The sequence below is a fragment of the Lithobates pipiens genome, unplaced genomic scaffold (genome assembly GCF_037356315.1).
Source record: "Lithobates pipiens isolate NorthernLeopardFrog02 unplaced genomic scaffold, aLitPip1_a1.2 Scaffold_19, whole genome shotgun sequence".
NCBI lineage: Eukaryota > Metazoa > Chordata > Amphibia > Anura > Ranidae > Lithobates > Lithobates pipiens.
This window is the reverse complement of record NW_027507764.1, coordinates 246,959,613-246,982,169: the sequence shown is the minus strand read 5'-3', so window position 1 is coordinate 246,982,169 and position 22,557 is coordinate 246,959,613. Positions and strand designations below refer to the sequence as shown.

General features: G+C 43.3%; 1 protein-coding gene and 1 long non-coding RNA gene across 2 annotated transcripts in view; one reads left to right on the top strand and one right to left on the bottom strand.

The window, feature by feature from the left end:
* NFX1 (nuclear transcription factor, X-box binding 1) overlaps positions 1–22,557 on the bottom strand; it is a 167,133-nt gene that overhangs the window by 5,401 nt on the left and 139,175 nt on the right. Inside the window, exons 20-22 of the mRNA XM_077491886.1 lie at positions 12,739–12,834; positions 2,703–2,769; positions 2,447–2,592 (exon numbers count right to left, since the gene is read on the bottom strand). Of these exons, the coding sequence (XP_077348012.1) occupies positions 2,447–2,592; positions 2,703–2,769; positions 12,739–12,834 (309 nt within the window). The remainder of the gene's footprint in view (positions 1–2,446; positions 2,593–2,702; positions 2,770–12,738; positions 12,835–22,557) is intronic.
* LOC143996680 (uncharacterized) overlaps positions 1–22,557 on the top strand; it is a 77,682-nt gene that overhangs the window by 3,584 nt on the left and 51,541 nt on the right. The window lies entirely within an intron of this gene.

Sequence of the window (22,557 nt, the reverse complement as noted above, 5' to 3'; positions counted from 1 at the left end):
AAAAAGGGGAGAAAATAGTGCACTAAACCCAACATGAGGGAGAAATGCACAAAAAAAGTGTATGATGAAGAAAAAAGCTGCTAACACATGAACAAAGTCCAAGAAACAATAACAGGTAAATAGTGTTGTGCTAAACAAATGTGGCTAGGTGAAATTACAATTAAGTCACCTCAAAAAGCGTAAATTAAACTAGAATAAGTAAATGTGACATAAAAACACACCAAAAAATAAGGTAATACAAAAAAAACAAAAAAAAAACACAATATTCCAATAACCACATGTCCATATAAAGAGTGTCCAATAAATGGAAAACTTCCTCTTCAATCTGAAGTAGGGAACATGTGGTTAAGATGGATAAATCAGAAATGCAGATGGATCGAATATACAATGGTATACATCTGGAAGGCATTCAAATGTGAAGATGGGTACTCTTGCCACACCAGGTGGACACACATACCATACCAGCCCTTTTTTGAAAAAGCACTACACTATTTACCTGTTATTCACCTTTCCAATTTACCTGTATAATTTTAAATACTGTATATGCGAACGTGACACAAAATGGCGACAGGCATTACTTCACAACTCTGCATGAATGACCAGGCTGTGCAGGCAAACTGACAGCTGCTGGAGGAAGAAGCAGCCCCACTGCTGTCAAGGATGGGGGTAGATTGGGGGTAGTCTGCTTGCAACCATCTTACGCCCCGAGTATGTAACATGGTCTAAAAGGTGGAGTTCTCTTAAGTATCCGGTATTGTTATGTTTGCTAAATAATGATACCATGCCTAAAGGCAGGATACCTCGGTTGCCTCAGTTCATGCCTGTAGAGTTCCTGTAAATTTAACAACCCGTATAAAAGTGCCTTGCTTACATATGTACTGTAAATCTGCTGGCTATGTTGTACTACAGGCAGTGCTGGCTATGTGCGCTCAGTGCTTTCTTAATTTCTCCACAAGCATGCACATTTACCCAATTTGAGTGTGCATTCTACCACTGTGTAGTAGTAGAAAGATTCATATTGCATCTGTGGGCAGCTTAACCACTTCAATACCGAGCACTTAAACACCTTCCTGCCCAGACCAATTTTGAGCTTTCAGCGCTGTCGCACTTTGAATGACAATTGCGCGGTCATGCTACACTGTACCCAAATGAAATTTTTATCATTTTTTTCCCACAAATAGAGCTTTCTTTTGGTGGTATTTGATCACCTCTACGGTTTTTATTTTTTGCGCTACAAATAAAAAAATACCGAAAATTTTGAAAAAAATAATGTTTTTTTTTGTTTCAGTTTCAAAACTTTGTAAATAAGTACGTTTTCTCCTTCACTGATGGGCACTGATGGGGCTACACTGATGGGCACCAATGAAGTGGCACTGATGAGGTGGCATTGATGGGCGACACGGATGGGCGACACGGACGGACACTGATAGCTGGCACGGATGGGCATGGATGGGCGGCACGGATGGGCGGCACAGGTGGGCATGGATGGGCGGCACAGGTGGGCATGGATAGGCGGCACAGGTGGGCATGGATAGGCGGCACAGGTGGGCATGGATAGGCGGCACAGGTGGGCATGGATAGGCGGCACAGGTGGGCACTCATAGGCGGCACAGGTGGGCACTCATAGGCGGCACAGGTGGGCACTCATAGGCGGCACAGGTGGGCACTCATAGGCGGCATTGGTATTATACTATAGTAATGGATGCCAATCAGTGCCAAATAATAATGCATGCCAATCAGTGATGCCCATTGTGGGCACTGATTGGCATCCATTATGGGCACTGATTGGCATCCATTGTGCTGAATGGCATCCCTGGTGGTCTAGGGAGGATTACCTTTTCCCTGGTGGTCTGGTGGCGTCCCTGGTGGTCCAGTGTGGGCATCCTTGGGGGGGCTGTGCTGATAATCGATCAGCACAGACCCCCTCTGTCAGAGGAGCAGCCGATTGGCTCTCCTCTACTCGCGTCTGACAGACGCGAGTGAGGGAAAGCCGATCACCGGCTCTTCCCATTTACACTGTGATCAGCCGTGATTGGACACGGCTGACCACGTGGTAAAGAGTCTCCGTCGGAGACTCTTTACCGAGATCGTAGTTGCCGGGTGTCAGACTGACACCCCGCAACAACGATCGCCGCGATGCGCGCCCCCGGGGGCGCGCAGCGGCTCATAATCCTGATCACATCATATGACGTCCGGTCAGGATTATGCAACCACTTTGCAGCCGTCAATTGCCTATAGGGTGGGCGACAAGTGGTTAATTCATGGTCACAGTAATGGTAACAGAGTTAACCATAGCAACTTCCAGCTAGTGAGCATTGCCATTTGACAACAATCACCTGACAAAGTGTTGTAAAACATTGTTCACAAAATAAGTTAAAAGCAATCTGTCCCAAATCACTGCAGACCTAAACAGGATTACATTTAAATGATAAATATGTAAACTTACTTTATAGCAGTGATGACAACATTGCGCTTGGGTTCGCTGTCATAGCTCACACTCTCAACTCCATAAACCTCTGCTAAGTCATGGATAATCTTACGATGGTCTCTGTTCATTGGGGGGAAACAATGACTTTTTTTGGTTTGTTTTCCCTGAAAAACACAACAAAAATCATAGCTAAAGGGCATATGTGAGTTCAGTTTGAAAGACAAGCCATTTCAGAACAATACACTGAACACTATGCAAGGGCAATCAAACAAACCTTGTTAACAGCATCCACAAGTGCTTTTATTTCTCTCTCAATGTCAGAAACAAACTTCAGATCTTTTCTGTAGATTACAAGATCATCAACAAGTTAAAAACGGGCAACAAGCTAAAAGCTGCATATTTGTGTATATATAAAAGCAACTATGACTCATGTACAGACCAGGATGAAATAGACCTTCTCACATCAAAAAGCAAATAAATGTTCGATTTCAATGAATTCGTTCCATGCCAGTACACACAGGCAACCATATCATGCATTTTATATTTACCAAGACCCAACATTAAAAAACATTAACATTAAAGCCAGGGTTACACAGATATTACCGTTATGGGTTTGTTTTACTATGTTCAGTGCCTTGAAAAAGTATTAATACCCCTTTTTCACATTTTGTTATGTTGCAACCGAAAATGTAAAAGTTTTTTATTGCAATTTTAGGTGATAGACCAAAACAAAGTGGCACAGAATTGTGAAGTGGAACGAAAATGATATTCACATTTTTATTTTTTTTACAAATAACTGAAAATTGTGGAGTGTAAATTGTATTCAGCCCCCTACTCTGGTTGTAACTTGACAAAATGTGTAAAATTTCAAGATACTGTATTAGCCTCATTTCCAGCACATTAAAACTGGCTTCTTACAAACCAGCTGAAACTGAAGCCATGGGTGCCCCTATTGGTACCGTTCTGACAGCTGCATGCACCAGCTGTCAGAATACAATAGCAATCAGGGAAGATTGCTTCAGTTCAGCCTATGGAGATGAATGAGAGAAAACAGTGTATGGCCAGCTCAAGATTAATATGTTACTAACAAGGTGGCTGCTGACAAGTAGATAAATCCCTCAGCAAAGAAACATAATTGCTTTTGTAATCATAGGCTACATTCAATCAGAACCTTACACTCCAGGGTGGTGTTCATGGTCATTTATTTAAACCAGCATCACCACAACACTGCAAGGATATTTTTCCCAACCCAGAATTAGGCCTCAACTACGTCACCTCTCACACATTAATTAATATAAATTTTATATATATATATATATATATATATATATATATATATATATATATATATATATATATATATATATATATATACATACACACATATATATATATATATATATATATACACACACACACACACACACACACACACACACATACAATTGTGCTCATAAGTTTACATACCCTGGCAGAATATATGATTTCTTGGCCATTTTTCAGAGAATATGAATGATAACACAAAAGCTTTTATTTTGCTCATGGTTAAGTGTTTGGCTGAAGCCATTATCAATCAACGTTTTACTCTTTTTAAATCATAATAGCAATAGAAACTACCCAAATGACCCAGATTTAAAAGTTTACATACCCCATACTTAATACCATGTATTGCCCTCTTGAACATCAATGACAGCTTGAAGTCTTTTGTGGTATTTCTTGATGGGGCTCTTTATCTTTCAGATGGTAAAGCTGCCCATTCCTCTTGGAAAAAAGCCTCCAGTTCCTGTAAATTCTTGGGCTGTCTTGCATGAAATGCACATTTGAGATCTCCCCAGAGTGGCTCAATTAAGTCAGGAGACTGAGATGGCCACTCCAGAACCTTCACTTTATTAAGCTGTAGCCAATGACAGGTTGACTTGTGTTTTGGATCATTGTCATGTTGGAATGTTAAAAGTACGTCCCATGCGCAGCTTCGTGGCTGATGAATGCAAATGTTCCTCCAGTATTTTTTGATAGCGTACTGCATTAATTTTGCCATCGATTTTGACCAAATTTCCTGTGCCTTTGTAGCTCACACATCCCCAAAACATCAGCGATCCACCTCTGTTTCACAGTAGGTATGGTGTACCTTTCATCATAGGCCTTGTAGACTCCTTTCCATATGTAGTGTTTATGGTTGTGGCCAAAAAGCAAAATTTTAGTCTCATCACTCCAAAATGACTTTCTGCCAGAAGGCTTGAGGCTGGTCTCTGTTTAATGCATTGTAAGCAGGATACTTTATTGCCTTTGCATAGTAATGGCTTTCTTATGGCGACTCAACCATGCAGCCCATCTTTCTTCAAGTACCTTCTTATTATGCATCTTGAAACAGCCACACCACATGTTTTCAGAGTCCTGTATTTCACCTGAAGTTATTTATGGTTTTTTCTTTGCATCTTTGCAATTTTCCTGGCAGTTGTGGCTGAAATTTTAGTTGTTCTACCTGACCGTGGTTTGGTTTCAACAGAACCCCTCATTTTTAACTTCTTGATTACAGTTTGAACACTGCTGATTGGCACTCAATTCCTTAGATATCTTTTTATATCCCTTTCCTGTTTTATACAGTTCAACTACCTTTTTCCGCAGATCCTTTGACAATTGTGCTTTCCCCATGACTCAGAATCCAGAAACGTCAGTGCAGCACTGGATGAAAGATGCAAGGGTCTGTCAGAGTTGAGCGGACACCTGGACGTTTGGGTACGCCTGGACTTCGCAAAAAAAAAAAGTTAGAGTTCGGGACCCGAACTTGACCACGACCCCGATTGAAATCAATGGGGACCCAAACTTTTGAGGACTAAAATGGCTCTACAAAAGTGATGGAAAAGGCTAGAGGGCTGCAAATGGCAGCAAAATGTTGTTAAGAGCATGGCAAGTGCATATGTGGATAGGGAAATAACTTAAAGGAACATAAAATACATAAAAATTAAAAATATGCTGGAGGTCCCCTTCTCAGAAGAAGAGGTACAGGAAGTTATTAAGAACCTCAAATCAGGTTCTGCTCCAGGCCCCGATGGTCTCCCTAACCCCTATTAAAAGCCATTTACCACCACCCTGACTCCAGATTTGACATAATCTTTTAACACAAAGACACAGGAAACCCCACTTGATTCTCACCTAAACACAGCCTACATTGCAGTAATACCGAAACCGCATAAAAACCAGGAAGAAGTCAGTAATTATAGACCCATCTCCCTCATCAATAGCGACTTAAAAATCCTTACCAAACTTCTTGCAAATCGTCTAGCTTCCTTCATTAACCGATATGTTAATAAGGATCAAGTGGGGTTCATACCAGGCAGACAGGGCCCTGATCAGAGCAGAAGAGCCATAGACACAGTCTCCATCCTCCAGACAAACTGGCCTGGAGGTCCAAAACCAAATCAGGCATGCTTTTATCACTGGACCTTCAAAAGGCCTTCAATTTGGTCTCCTGGCCATACATCTTTACAATCCTTGAACGTTGGGGCTTTGGCGACAAGTTCATGGGCCTGATCCGAGCTCTTTATTCAAATCCTAAAGCCTATATTAGGCTTCAAGGCCACTACTCTAAATTAATACATATAGCCAAAGGCACCAGACAAGGCTGTCCTTTATCTCTGCTAATCTTTGCAATAGCAATTGAGACACTCGCCATCTCCATTTGCCAGGACCCCAACATACAAGGAGTTCAATGTGGCTCTCAGGTTCACAAATGTGGCCTGTTTGCAGACGGCATTCTTCTATTCTTTACCTCCCCTATAACCTCTCTCCCCAATCTGCCACTCTTTAGATAAATTTTCCAAGATCTCGGGCCTACGAATAAATTATTCAAAGTCACAAGCCCTCACTCAACATTTCCCTTCCGGACACTGTAAACTTCTTACAAAAGAACTTTAAATTTCCAATGGAGTACCTCTTCCATTAAATACCTGGGAATCAACCTCACAGCAAAAACAGAAGACCTCTATCACAGCAATTACCCCCCCCCCCCCCCATGAAACTCGAGCTAGATCTCACAACATGGTCTAAACACAACCCATCATGGATCCGGAGGGTTATTTCTGTTATGACCCTGCTTCCAAGACTTCTTTACCCGTTTTGCTCCCTTCCAATCCCTATTAAAAAGGCCATATCAAATAATTTCAAAGCAAAGTCCTCAAATTCACCTGGGGGAAAGCGGGCTATAGAATTCCACAACAGACTCTTTATTTACATAGGACAAGAGGGGGTCTAGGATTACCCCACCTACACAAATACTATTTGGCAGCCAGAATATCCCAAATGTCAGTAATTTATTCCAGGTATGAGAAACCAGACTGTATGCAAATAGAAAAGCAGGCAGTACCACAATACACCCTTGACTACCTTCTCTGGTCAAACCCGAAAACCCGCCCTCCGATAATGGTCCCCATACGCTCTGTGGGACTCTTTACGTTTGAACTCCTCTTTAGTTTCTGAATATAAACCATTGACATATTTTCAACAATCCAGCCTTTCCGCTGGCTATACCGAATTGGACACTTCTATACAATGACAGGCCCCTTCACCCTATCCTACTGCAACAAAAAGTTAGACATACCCGCCTCAGAAAAGTTCAAATTTGGACAGATCTCTCACTTCTTACAAAAACTCTGGAAGGACATACCTGAGGGGCCCTGTTACTATGTGCTACCGTATGTCCACTTGGATGATGAGGCTTGAACCTGCACTCATTGCGCAGGCGCCGTTCATTACAGATTTTCGGAATCTCCTTGTCCTCTGTACCATGCAAGCACTGCGCCTGCGCAGTACGGGGAGGACACTCTCCGATGCCCGGACAGTTTTTGTCAGAATAGTGGTATACATGTCTATTCTGCACAAGGTACGGACAAGTCCTGTGGGATCCATGCCTGGTTTATTTTAATGAACGTGAGCTTGTCCACATTGGCTCTGCACAGGCGTCTGAGCTCGTCTGTGATAATGCTCCCTGCCATGCTAAATACACGTTCAGATAATGCACTGGCTGCAGGGCAGGCCAGCACCTCCAAGGTGTAGAGGGCAAGCTCAGGCCACGTGCCTAATTTGGAGACCCAGAAGTTGAAGGGGGCAGACCCGTCATTCAGTACGTGTAGGCGTGTGCACACATACGGCTCCACCATGTTGGTGAAATGCTGCCTCCTGCTAAGACGTTCCATCTCAGCTGGTGGTGCTGGTTCTTGTGACGTGCTGACGAAGCTTTTCCACATTTCAGCCATGCTAACCCTGCCTTCTGAGGTGCTGATGGTGCCCCGGCATTGGCGACCTCTCCCCCTCCTCCTCTGCCTTCGCCTTGTGCTTCCACCGTGTCCCTGCTGTCAGGTGGGAATGCCACCACCAGCGCGTCTACCAGAGTGTGCTTGTACTCGCGCATCTTATGGTCACGCTCCAGTGAGGGAATTAAGGATGGTACGTTGTCCTTGTAACAGGGATCCAGCAGCGTGGCCACCCAGTAATCAGCACCAGTTAGAATGTGGGCAACTCGGCGGTCGTTGGAGACACTGCAGCATGTAATCACTCATGTGTGCCAGGCTGCCCCAAGGCAACGAAAAGCTGTTCTCTGAGAGGTGTATCGTCTGTGTCCTCTGTATCCCCCCAGCCACGCACCAGTGATGGCCATGAGCTGGTCTGGGTGCTAGCCTGCTGTGAACATGGTTCCTCCTCCATCTCCTCCTCATGCTCCATCTCGTCATCCTCCAGAACTGTGCCCTTGCTGGTAATTGTGTACCTGGTGTTTGTTGGTGCAGGAATCTACTCTTGTAGCCACTTGTGAATGACTGCCCTGAAAGCCTTGGAAATTATTCCTCTTCATCCTCCTCCTCCTGTGCCACATCCTCTTCAATCATCACCAGAATCGCATAGAACTGGGATAGTAAACACTGAGAACGGCGTCATCGGCACTGGCCATGTTGGTGGAGTACTCGAAACAGTGCAACGAGGCACACAGGTCTCGCATGGAGGCCCAGATATTGGTGAAGTGGTGCTGTTCCACAGAGCGACTCATGTGTGCGTGCTGCAGCTGAAACGCCACTATCGCCTGCTGCTGCTCCCACAGTCTGGCCAGCATGTGCAAGGCAGAGTTCCACCTTGAGGGCACGTCACATGAGGCGGTGAGCGGGAAGGCCGAAGTTATGCTGCAGCGCTGACGGCGAGCAGCAGCAGGGTCAGAACGCCGAAAGTGCGCACAGACGGCCCACACTTTCTGCAGCAGCTCTGGCATATCGGGGTAATTTTTGAAGGAACCTCTGGACCACCAAGTTCAGCACATGCACCAGGCAAGGGATGTGAATCAAACCAGCTAGGCCCAGAGCTGCTAGGAGATTTCACCCATTATCACACACCACCAGGCCGGGCTTGAGGCTCACCGCCACCAACCACTCATTGGTCTGTTGTTCCATGTCCCTCCACAACTCCTGCACGGTGTGGGGTTTTTTCCCCCCCAAACAGGAAAGTTGTAAAACTGCCTGCTGTCGTTTACCCCTAGCTGTGCTGAAGTTGGTGGGGAAGGTGTTACGCTGACCGGATGAGGAGGCGGTAGAGGATGAGGAAGCAGAGTAGGAGTTAGCAACAGGAGGAAAACGAAAGCGCCCTGCAATCCTCGGTGGTGGAAGGACATGCACCAAACGGCTATCCACCTCAGGCCCAGCCCCCACTGCATTTACCCAGTGTGCTGTTAGGGAGATATAATGTCCCTGATGGTACTTACTGGTCCACGTATCTATAGTTAGGTGGACCTTGCCACAGATGGCCTTGCACAGTGCACACCTGATTTTGTCCCCCACTTGGTTGTGCAGGGAAGGGATGGCTCACCTGGAAAAGTAGTGGCGGCTGGGCACGACGTACTGTGGGACAGCCAATGCCATCAGGCTTTTAAAACTCTGTCACCACCAGACGGAATGACAGCATTTCAAAGGCCAGGAATTTTGAAATGCTGGCATTCAGGGCCAGGGAACGCGAGTGGGTGGGGGGGGGGTACTTCCTCTTCCGCTACAGCGTTTGGGAGATAGAGAGCTGAACGCTTCCATGGGACATTGTGGAGATGGTTGGTGACCCAGGTGGCAGTGTTGCTGGCTCCTCTGTTTGCGGGTTGGCAGGTGCCACTGTCACTACAGAGGTGGATGAAGAGGCCGAGACTGCATCAGAAGGAGGAAGCAGGAGGAGCCAGAGACCTTTCTTGGTTTTTGAGGTGTCTACGCCACTGTAGCTTGTGCTTTGCACTTAGATGCCTGGTCATGCAGGTTGTGCTCAGGTTGAGAACATTTATGCCTCGCTTCAGGCTCCGATTGCATGGCGTGCAAACCCCTCGTGTCTTGTCATCAGCACATTGTCTGAAGAACTGCCATGCTAGGGAACTCCTTGGACCTGGCTTTGGTGTGCTCGGTCCCTTTCTGCGTTGGGCAGTAGCAGGCGTACTGTCTAGGGGACGGACACTCCGCTTTTGCACCCTGCTCCCTCTTCTGCTGTGCTGGTGGCTCTGTGCGACCACCGCGTCTTCCTCCGAACAGGTCACCTGCATGATGTTGATTCAATGTGGGGGTCGAGCACCTCATCGTCCTCCACATCTTCCAACCAGTCTTCACCCCTGCCCTCCTTGCCGGTCTGCACAATTGCGAAAGCAGCAGCAGTTGGCACCTGTGTTTCATCATCATCCGAGACGTGCTGCGATGGTCCTCCCATGTACTCATCTTGAAACATAAGTGGTTGGGCATCAGTGCACACAATCTCTTCCACTTCTGGGGCAGGGCTAGGTGGATGGCCCTGGGAAACCTTGCTAACACCAGAAGAGACTGCTGCATGATTTGGGGTTCAGACTACTTGGCTGATTTGCAAGGGGGTGATGTGAAAGACTGATGGACATCGGCTGCAGGTGCAAACTCTGATCTTTCAGCAGGAGCCTGGGTGGGAGACAATGTGAAGGAACTGGAGGCACTGTCAGCAACCCAATCTACTATCGCCTGTACTCGTCCTGGCCTCAACATTCGTAGAGCCGCATTAGGCCCGACCAAATAACGCAGCAAGATCTGTCGCCTACTTGCACTTGAGGAAGGTGTTGCACTTGCACGTGTAGCTGGCACAGATCAACCAAGTCCTGTCCCTGCAACAGGAGCCATGTCCATGTCCCTTCTTTGACATTCTCCTCATATTTCTCAAAATTTAGGATCTTGCCCTAAATGGGTGTTTTTTGAATAGTAGAATATAAGAACAGTATCTAAAGTGTGTATCTCACACCTACAGATACGCAGGAAACACAGTAAATTATTTTTTTTGGCCCTAAATGGGTGGTTTTTAGAATAGCAGAATAGAGCAACAGTATGGAAAGGGTGCATCTCACACATACAGATCTGCAGAAAATGCTATTCAAAACATTTTTTTGACCTAAATAATTTTTTTTTTAATAGCACAATAGAAGAACAGTATAATATAAAGTGTGTATCTCACACATACAGATATGCAGGAAACACTGCAAAATATTTTTTTTGGCCCTAAATGGGTGTTTTTAGAATAGCAGAATAGACCAACAGTATCAAAAGGGTGCATCTCACAGTAACATATGCAGCGCTGGTGCACTGAGCTTGCATAAAATGCCCGCCGACACCAACCTAACAGACAGATAAAAAGTGATCTTTTCTCTGGCACTGGGCTCAGGGCAGTGTAAAAAGATTGTGCACTGCACCCACACAACAAAATCAAGGTAGATCGCTGAGTAATTAGATTTCTGAATCAGGACTCCTATCTAATTTTCTCCCTCAAAGCAGCAGCAGCAACCTTTCCCCACACTATCTAAAGCAGAGTGACGTGTTGTGCTATGTGCCTCTAGCTTATATAGAGGCTGGGTCACATGTTGCACTGGCCAATCACAGCTTCTAAGGGCACACGAGTTAAATGTTGATTGGCTACCCTGCAGCTTTTTAAAAAGCGCCATTACATTGCAGAACACCGAACTTGAACCTACAGTAAACTGTTTGGGTTCGGGTACCAAAAATCCAAAAGTCCGGTACAAACCCGAACTTTACAGTTCGGGTTCACTCAGCCCTATTTGTCAGGAGTCTAGAAACTCATAGACCTTTTATACACACCCCCTAATTACAAGTAAACCTTTACTAGCCATTCAAACCCGTGCGTCAACTTGTGTGCATGTTAGGCCAAAATCACCAGGGTATGTAAACTTTTGATCAGGGTCATTTGGGTAGTTTCTGTTGTGATTACAATTTAAAAAGAGTAAACGCAGCCAAACACTAACCATGAGTGAAAGAAACGATTTTGTTTTATTATTCATATTCTCAGAAAAATAGCCAAGAAATCAAATTCTGCCAGGGTATGTAAACTTATGAGCACAAATTATAAAAAAAATAAAAAAAAAAATATTTTATATATATATATATATATATATATATATATATATATATATATATATATATATATATATATAATATATATAATATATATATATATATAATATATAATATATACACACACACACACACACATATATACACACACACACACACACACACACATTTTAAATAGGACAAACATTTATTTTGGGATTTTGCCGTGCAAATGTGATTTTTTTTTCTCCTTTTTTCCCAAATCCAAAGCCAAATATGTAACAGAATCAATAAAAAATACTTTGAGCAGTGTTAGTTTAAAAGTAGATTTTACATTTTGTAAATTTGTGATTTGGGTACAAAGCATTGAAAATGTATATAAAAATTAAAGTGGTTTGTTATTCGAGTTTATAATCCAACCTGGAGCTTAAGGGTGCTTAAAAGGCTTTAACAAAGCTACCTGAAGTTCTCTAAAAGCTTTGTAAATGCTACAAGCTGCTCCTGTGCAAGCTAAAGCCTACGTGCACAAGGCCTAACCAGAATGGCAGTGGCTAAAAAGATACAGAAAACCCCAACTAAGAAGTGGTTACAGCATTAATTCCTAAAGAAGAACATTTAAAACCTTTTCACCGTTTATGGATGAGGTAGAATTGAAATATGACCTGTCTGCGGCCACTGGCATAGCTGTCCATTGTGGAGCTGGATACAGACATGGCACACCAGGCCAAATCCAAAAGAGCAGGGTGGGCAAAACATTGCATTATTCTAGGTGTGTAGTGAAACAAATTGAATAACAGATCATACCTAAAAAGAGCTAAAACACAGCTGCTAAAAGATAATACAATAATCTTTAATTTGTTTATAGTATTTTTTCGTCTTTTGTTTCATATTTGTGGATGCAAAGTCAATGCCTATTAGGCGGAAAACAGTGACTAGATATTTACAAACCTGGCATCATCTTTCAAGCTGTCACTGTACTTTGTCCCAGAACGAGTATTAAAGGGATCTGAATTTTCTGATATATTCAGGGCTTCTGCAAGACGTCTGAAAAGTTACAAAGTGAATACAAAATTTCTTTCAGTAAACACCTTTAGAATTGTTAAGCTTTTCACAGATCAATCGATTATTTTTGGAAGACAATTTAAAGAGGAGGTGGAGTCTGCTCACAATCTGTAATAAAAACATCTTTGCCATTCTGAAGCTGCCCTCCAACTACTTTGCATATTATTTTTATACACTGCAAATCTGTATTTGCCAAAATGTGCTGCAGAAATCTCCCTCCACAGAGTTTGGCTGCATCCATTTTAACTGTGGGCAGCTGAAGCTGGTGTCTGTTCACTTACTGGATTTAGAAACGGAAGCACACCTCCAGCTCCGATTGACCCTCTTATGACTCATCCCCCTCCCTTCCTTGCAAATTCACACAGGTTCACACAGATCCCAGGTCTCTCATGGCCACGAACAATCATCGCGGCAATCAGGCACTCGCATCGGCTCCGTGTAATATTATAGCGTCTATAAAATGGGGGATAGAGTTATGGCATTTTTATTATGTTTTTTACTAGTAACGGCGGCGATGTGCGATTGGGACACATTTTTGAAACCACTGACAATTATACAGCGATCAGTGCTATAAAAATGCACAGATTACTGTGTAAATGTCACTGGCAGGGAAGGGGTTAACTGGGTTCCCTATGTGTGTTTCTAAGTGGAGGGATGGGGCTGTCGGGGGGGCAAGAAGAGGGAGATTCACACAGATCCCGGTTCTCTCATGCCCACGAGCGATCATTGTGGCAGTCGGGCACTCGCATCGGCTCCGTGTACACGCCGTGGGCCCCTGATGGCCAAAAGATGAAGCGACGCAACAATGTAGTTTCGACCAGCTGTGCCATTCTGCCGTAGTAAAACTGAAGTGGCTGGTCGGCAAGAGGTTCAAAGATCATGGCTGCAACTATGATCCTGTAATAACCATTTGCTGACAGGCTGTTGAAGCACTTGCTGACAGAAGTACGGATAATATATACTAAGCATCTATAAATATGCCTCATTCTTATGGTCCAAGAAATTGCACTATTCATCAAAACAGCTCTCCAAGAAGGTATAAAAGACACAAATGAATTCAGCTTTGTATTAATCAGGATTTTTTTTTATTTTTTTTAATACTGCAAACCATATAAGTACCTGAAATTAACTGGGTATAAGCCTCTTACAGTTCCTACACAGCAAAGCTCAGAAACGGGAAGGGAAAAACTACACAAAGATTAAATCTGGTGTGTTGCAGTGCAAGGTGTACGTTGATAGAAGAGATAGCAAAGGGACAGAGATCTGTGAGAATGTGTGTGGATTATCATTTCACTGTCCAGGTAAAGTGGAGGGGGGGAGGGGGGGGGCGGGAAGAGATATAGAGATATAGAGAGATAGAGAGATCATAAGCCTGGGCTTTTTACCAGACAAGAAACAGGAAGTGGGCTGTATAAGGTATTTGCTGGCAGAAAAAAAAAAATGTTTTACTACCCAAAGTTAAAGCAACAAGGGTAGATGATTTCATTGATGGAAAGATGAAAAATGCCAAGTTCTACTTTAAGTACATTTTTGATAAGCTTTCCATTTGCTGTGTCTCCATATTTCTGTCATTGGAGGGCCCTCAGAGCTTGTTAAACTGGCCATAGATGGGACAAATTTTATAATAATATTTTCCAAATAAAGTAAGCGCTAATCTCCTCAAATAAAACTAGTGACCTGTGTTTCAAAAATGTGCGTCTTTCCAGTTATTTGAATTCTTCGACTCATATCCCCAGAACGCACACCGCGGCTTAGCAAGAGGAACGGCGGTGTTTGTCAAACCATTTTATGGATGACTACATTTTAACCACTTCCCGACCGCCGCACGACGATGTACGTCGACAGAATGGCACGGGCAGGCATAAGGGCGTACATGTACGTCCCTGCCTTCCCGCGGGTCGGGGGCCCGACGAGGGGGCGGCCATTCATTCATGGCCACCCCCTCGCGATCGCTCCCGACGAATGAAAATGCTCCGTGACATCACTTCCTCTCCTGTAATGTAAACACAGGAGAGGAAGTGATGTAATCTCTCCTCCGTGTCGGTATTTTTCGTTCCGACACCGAGGAGAGAGGATCGGTGAGTTGCACCAACACGACACTACACAGTAGAACATGCCAGGCACACTCACACCCCCCCCGATCACCCCCCCAATTACCCCTGCCCCCCAGTCACAGTGACACCAATGTTTTTTTTTTTTTTGCATTGGTGTCATTTGTGACTGTAATAACTGTTAGGGCAGTTAGGGTTAGCCCCCTTTAGTTCTAATGTACCCCCCCAATAAAGGTTTAACCCCGTGATCACCCCCCGTCGCCAGTGTCACTAAGGCTGGGTTCACATTGCAGCGGTTTATGAGAACGAATGTGATTCACACCGCACTGCAGTGCAAATCACATCCGATCTCTGTGCGATTCGAGTTCAGCCATACAGATAGTATGGCTGAATTCGTATCGCACCCGCCGCAAATTCGCACGGGACCCTTTTTTTGGCCCTGCAGCAGAATCGGATCGCATGGGTGTTCACACCATGCGATCCGAGTTTGCAGATCGCACTGCGATATGCAAACTGATCTGGGGGTGTCATTAACATTTCACTGACACTCCCAGCAGTTCGCATAGGGCAGTGTGAACTGCCGCCGGGAGGCATGCGATGCGGGAACCCGCCGCGGATTCGTGGCGTTCCCGCATCGCTCCAGTGTGAACCCAGCCTAATAAGCGATCATTTTTCTGATCGCTGTATTAGTGTCACAGGTGACGCTAGTTAGGCAGGTAGGTATTTAGGTTCGCCGCAGCTTTTTATAGCGCCAGGGACCCCCATATACTACCGCATAAAGCCCCCTGATTGCCCCCTAGTTAACCCTTTCACCAGTGATCACCATATAACCGTTACAGGTGACGCTGGTTGGTTAGTTATTTTTTTATAGTTTCAGGGCACCCGCCATTTATTACCTAGTCTCACTAGTGTACCCCTAAATTTAGGGGTGTCTACTTTCCAAAATGGGGTCATTTGGGGGGGGGGGGGGGTTTGTGCCATCTTGGCATTTTATGGCCTTCAAAACTGTAACGCCCTTAGAAAGCCTGAAGGCGGTGCTTGGTTTTCGGGGCCCCGTACGCGGCTAGGCTCCCAAAAAGTCCCACATATGTGGTATCCCCGTACTCAGGAGAAGCAGCAGAATTTATTTTGGGGTGTCATTTCACATATACCCATAGCATGTGTGAGCAATATATCATTTAGTGACAACTTTGTGTAAAAAAAAAAAAAATTTTTTTTTTTGTCATTATTCAATCGCTTGAGGCAAAAAAATAAAATATTCAATGGGCTCAACATGCCACTTATCAATTTCCTTAGGGGGTCTACTTTCCAAAATGGGGTCATTTGGGGGGGTTTTGTACTGCCCTGCCATTTTAGCACCTCAAGAAATGAGATAGGCAGTCGTAAACTAAAAGCTGCGTAAATTCCAGAAAACGTACCTTAGTTTGTAGATGTGACAACTTTTGCGCTCTGGGCACTGTCACATAAGCGCATGAATTGTGGTATGGGTTTTAATGGGAGAATTTTTAATGAACTGTACTGCACGATCACGCCATTATTTTCCTTTCTTGGCGGTTGATGTCCATTCACATGAGGGGAGTACATGGTGGCTGAAGGAGGAAACGTTGATTGTGCGACGAAGCAATGACGTTATCTGGTCTTTTTGGCTAAATAAAGCGCGATTTTTTTTTTTTAATATGTAAAAAAAGGAAACAATGATATCTATATATATATATATATATATATATATCTATATATATATACACATCTATATATATATATATATATATATATATATATATATATATATATATATATATCTATATATCTATATATCTATATATCTATATATCTATATATCTATATATCTATATATCTATATATCTATATATATATATATGCGCTGATTGAATATTGCTTGTTTACAGGTTTGTGATTTATAAGTTTAATTATAGTGAAAAAATTTTTTTGGGGCTATCAAAGAATTCACATAACTGGAAAGACGCACTTTTCTGAAACACAGGTCACTAGTTTTATTTGAGGAGATCAGCGCCTACTTTATTTGAAAAGTTTCATTTTGTGAGTTTCACACTTAAAGGGGCAGCTATCGTGTTTTTTCACATATACAGTGGTGTGAAAAAGTGTTTGCCCCCTTCCTCATTTCCTGTTCCTTTGCATGTTTGTCACACTTAAGTGTTTCGGAACATCAAACCAATTTAAACAATAGTCAAGGACAACACAAGTAAACACAAAATGCAATTTGTAAATGAAGGTGTTTATTATTAAAAGGTGAAAAAAAATCCAAACCATCATGGCCCTGTGTGAAAAAGTGATTGCCCCCTAAACCTAATAACTGGTTGGGCCACCCTTAGCAGCAACAACTGCAACCAAGCGTTTGCGATAACGTGCAATGAGGCTTTTACAGCGTCCTGGAGGAATTTTGGCCCACTCATCTTTGCAGAATTGTCCTAATTCAGTTACATTAGAGGGTTTTCGAGCATGAACGGCCTTTTTAAGGTCATACCACAACATCTCAATAGAATTCAGTTCAGGACTTTGGCTAGGCCACTCCAAAGTCTTCATTTTGTTTTTCTTCAGCCATTCGGTGGTAGACTTGCTGGTGTGTTTAGGATCATTGTCCTACTGCAGAACCCAAGTTCGTTTCAGCTTGAGTACACGAACAGATGGTCGGACATTCTCCTTCAGGATCTCTTGGTAGACAGCAGAATTCATAGTTCCTTTTATCACGGCAAGTCTTCCAGGTCCTGAAGCAGCAAAACAGCCCCAGACCATCACACTACCACCACCATATTTTACTGTTGGTATAATGTTCTTTTTATGAAATGCAGTGTTCCTTCTACGCCAGATATACTTGGACACACACCTTCCAAAGAGTTCCACTTTTGTCTCATCGGTCCACAGAATGTTGTCCCAAAAGTCTTGGGGATCATCAAGATGTGTTGTGGAGAAATTGAGACGAGCTTTGATGTTCTTTTTGCTCAGCAGTGGTTTTCTCCTTGGAACTCTGCCATGCAGGCCATTTTTGCCCAGTCTTTTCCTGATCGTGGAGGCATGAACGCTGACCTTAACTGAGGCAAGTGAGGCCTGCAGTTCCTTGGACGTTGTTGTGGGGTCTTTTGTGACCTCTTGGATGAGTCGTCGCTGCACTCTTGGGGTAATTTTGGGCGGCCGGCCACTCCTGGGAAGGTTCACCACTGTTCCATGTCTTCGCCATTTGTGGATAATGGCTCTCACTGTGGTTCGCTGGATTCCCAAAGCTTTGGAAATGGCTTTATAACCCTTTCCAGACTGATAGATCTCAATTACTTTCTTTCTCAATTGTTCCTGAATTTCTTTGGGTCTTGGCATGATGTGTAGCTTTTAAGGATCTTCTGGTGGACCTTACTGTGTCAAGCAGCTCCTATTTAAGTGATGCCTTGATTGTGAACAGGTGTGGCAATAATCAGGCCTGGGTGTGGCTAGAGAAATTGAACTCAGGTGTGGACAACCACAGTTATAGTATGTTTTAACAAGGGGGGTGTTAGGAATTTCCCTTGTGATCAGTAAAAACTCCGGGTGTTCTGAGAAGCAGGAAAATGTATTTCTGATGTGGCCCACAACAGAGACATGCTTACAGGACGAAAGCTGAAGAAAAATGTCTCCCAAAAGCCTGTGTTCCGCCCTCACATACCCCATAAGAATAACATCTCTATGCTTCTATTGGCTGAGGGAACATAAATAACGTTGTCATGGCACAGGCTAGCACTTTATTAGCTATTCATGTTCCGTACATTCTTAGGCTATCATATTTAGTTAAATCTAATGATTCTACAACTTACTATGGAGTTAATTAAGACAAAACAATACAATGAGTTAATACAATAATGTGCTCAGAAGTAAGTTTTTTAACAAAATCAGTCTCAGGACTATTGTTTTTCTAATAGTCACACAATAAACATTTCAAACTTTTCTAACAGGGGGCAATCACTTTTTTTACACAGGGCCATGATGGTTTGGATTTTTTTTCACCTTTAATAATAAACACCTTCATTTACAAATTGCATTTTGTGTTTACTTGTGTTGTCCTTGACTATTGTTTAAATTGGTTTGATGTTCCGAAACACTTAAGTGTGACAAACATGCAAAGGAACAGGAAATGAGGAAGGGGGCAAACACTTTTTCACACCACTGTATGTATGGTTTAGGTTGGCACAATTTATATACATTATATTTTCACACAATTCCGTTATATTATTATTTTGCCAGTTGTGGATACTCTGTAGTAGAGAGGTGTTGACTCATTCTGCATTTTGTTTGCATTCTCCACTTTCTGTTATGCATATAAGTTACATAGTATAGTTAGTAAGGTTGAATAAAGACACCAGTCCATACAGTTCAACCTGAGTGAGTGTCTACAATTGTCCCTATCCCTGTACACTCACATCGGTCCCTACCTGGCAAAATATTTCTTACACTGAACTTCTGCTGGTCTCGTGGATTATGCCCCATGATCACCAACATCCAGTCAAAACCCAGGAAAGTCACCACATGACTTCAGCCTGCCCAATCATGCTGAGGTGTAGAGCAGCCAATCCTGGGAGAGCTGGAGAAGAAAGGAGGAGGGACGTGAAGTAGACAGAATGCCTATGTCACGCTCGTGCATGAGATAAGAAAATCACCTGCCAGTCACAGCAAAGGGGGGGAAGAAAGAGTCACCTATTTCTCTGTGTGTCCCCTTGCATCTTACTGAAAAGAGATAAGAGGATTGCTCAGAGCTCTTCATGGCAAGACTGGGCACAGATGAAATGACATCCTCTTCTGTAACAGATACGAATCTTAATAAAAAAAAACGTTTGGGGGTTTATATCCACTTTAAGGTCTCATGCACACTGGACATTTTTGCAGCGCTTCTAAGGGGTGTCAGATTTTTTTTTCCTGCCTCTAAACTCCCCTGCATGTTAGCATATGTGTCTGTACACCCAGACTTTTAGCAGCGTTTAGTGGCAGAAGAACCCTCCTCCCCCCATATTGCCAGTGTGTCCAGCAGCAGCAGAGTTTTGGTAGAAAAATGCCTCTAAACGTGTGTAAACACATTTAAATGCGTGTTAAGCACTTGAGTGTTAATTTATAAATGGCAATTTAACCACTTCCCGACCAGCGCACGACGATGTACGTCGACAGAATGGCACGGGCAGGCATATTGGCGTACATGTACGTCCAATATTCGCTGCCGCCGTGCCATCGGGAGCGCGCCGCCGGCGGCGCACTCCCGCACTGGTCGGGACCCCCGTGAGTCCGGTCGCGGGACCCGCGGACTCGATCGCCGCGGGCATCCCCGCGATCGTCTCACGGAGCGGCCGAATGGAGGAAATGCTGTATAAACAACATTTTTCCATTCTGCCTAGCAACTAGTGACGCTGATCTCTGCTCCATGTGATTGGAGCAGAGATCAGCGTACACTAAATGAAAGCCCAACCCCCCCACAGTTAGTAACACACCCCTAGGAACACTTAACCCCTACACTGCCACCCACTTAACCCTTTCACTGCCAGTGTCATTTACACAGGAATCACTGCATTTATATAGCAGTGATTACTGTATAAATGACAATGGTCCCAAAAATGTGTCAAAAATGTCTGATGGGTCCCCCACAATGTCGCAGTCACAATAAAAAAAATCGCAGATCGCCGCCATTACTAGTAAAAAAAAAAATAATAAAAAATTATTAATAAAAATGCTATAAAACTATCCCTATTTTGTAAACGCTATAACTTTTGCGCAAACCAATCAATAATCGCTTATTGCGATTTTTTTACCAAAAATATGTAGAAGAATACGTATCGGCCTAAACTGAGGGAAAAAAATGTTTTTTTATATATTTTTGGGGGATATTTATTATTACAAAAAGTAAAAAATAATGCGCTTTTTTCAAAATGATCGCTCTATTTTTGTTTATAGCGCAAAAAATAAAAACCGCAGGGGTGATCAAATACCACCAAAAGAAAGCTCTATTTGTGGGGAAAAAAAGGACGTTAATTTTGTTTGGGAGCCACGTCGCACGACCGCGCAATTGTCAGTTAAAGCGACGCAGTGCCGAATCGCAAAAAGTGGTCTGGTCTTTGACCAGCAAATTGGTCCGGTCTGAAAGTGGTTAAATGAATAATTAGCGATTGACACCTGTAAACACGCCTAAACTCGTTACACACTTTTACAAGCAGCATGCATTTTTCCTGCCAAAACCCTGCTGCCTGGAGGAAAGGCTTCTAGAAGAGTTTGCAAACCATCAAGTGTGCTAGAGGCCGAAAGTTTGCAGTACTGTGAAATGTTTAAGAAATCGGAAAACAAAAAAATGCTTTTTGTTTATTTTGAGATTTCTGTAAAACTGGTTTGTAATATCTACTGTACTGATAACCTTTCTCAAGTATGATCATATTCAGAGATTTTGTTTTCTCTTAAAAAGCATACCATTTGGACCAAAATCTCCCATGTGACATGTCAGTGCATTGAGATGCTGTAATGTAGTTTTTAGTCACACAAAATTGATTGTTTACAGAATATTTTAAATATATACAGTAAGCACGCCAAATACCAAGAACAAAAAAAGTTGTAATCGTTTTCTGTGCACTAGTATACTAGGAAGAAAAGAAAAAAAGAAAAGAAAAGAAAAACATCTTTGAACTCTGTATTTTTAAATGTGTTGCTTTGCTACAAGCTCACGTCAGAAATATTACCAATGTCTGGGAAAGAGTCAGGCCCTGAATTAGGCCTCATTTACACAGGCATATTTAAGCGTACACCTGTGCGAGGGCCGAATTTGCCTGCATGGGATGTACAGATATTCCATGCATCCACATACAAGCATTTAGAATTATATCAATTGAGATGCAGCAGCTGCATGGACACAACCGCTGTTCCCAATCTGACATCCATATGGATACATGTCCCTGAACTTGCAATGTCTGTTTTGGCGGGAACAAACTTGCACCCGCTTGGATGTCACTGTGGGAATTGATGTTGTGTTCATACATCTTGTGTAAGAAAACATGGCCCTCACATGGTTGTACATTGCAGTATGCACGTGTGATTGAGGCAAAACATTTCAGAAGTATGCTGGCACTAAGTGAACTACTGTCAAGCATAAAATGTAATTTGTGCCTCTTTGCTGTATGATGATGGCAAATGAAAGGGTCTCTGAGGAGTGACAAAGTCAGGCCTGCAGCATCATCATCATTTATCTGCACATATGCCTACGACTGCCTTTCGAAGCAGCAATGAAGCAATCATACTTTCAAACAGTCTCCCGCAGTCGGACTGAAAGACGACACACCAGCATACACTGAATCTATATGTTTCTCTAAGGTCTGCTCCCATGTCATTTAGTTCACTGTTACACATGCTCTACTACAATGGACGTCTGGTAAAAGGGATTGCTGAAACCAGTCTAGACCCCCATGACGACACCACTGACCTTCAAACCTGTCCCCTTGCAATATATTGTGCTCATGTCTTGGCGCAAATCCTCAAGAAGCAAAAAGATTGTGAAACGCGTTGATCTAAGATACCATATATTGACAGTTATGTTTAAATGATGTGCCTGTTTTCAGTGTACATCAACTGATGGACACACCTTATCTGTGTGGAATATATTGTAACTTTTAGAATACATTTTTTATTG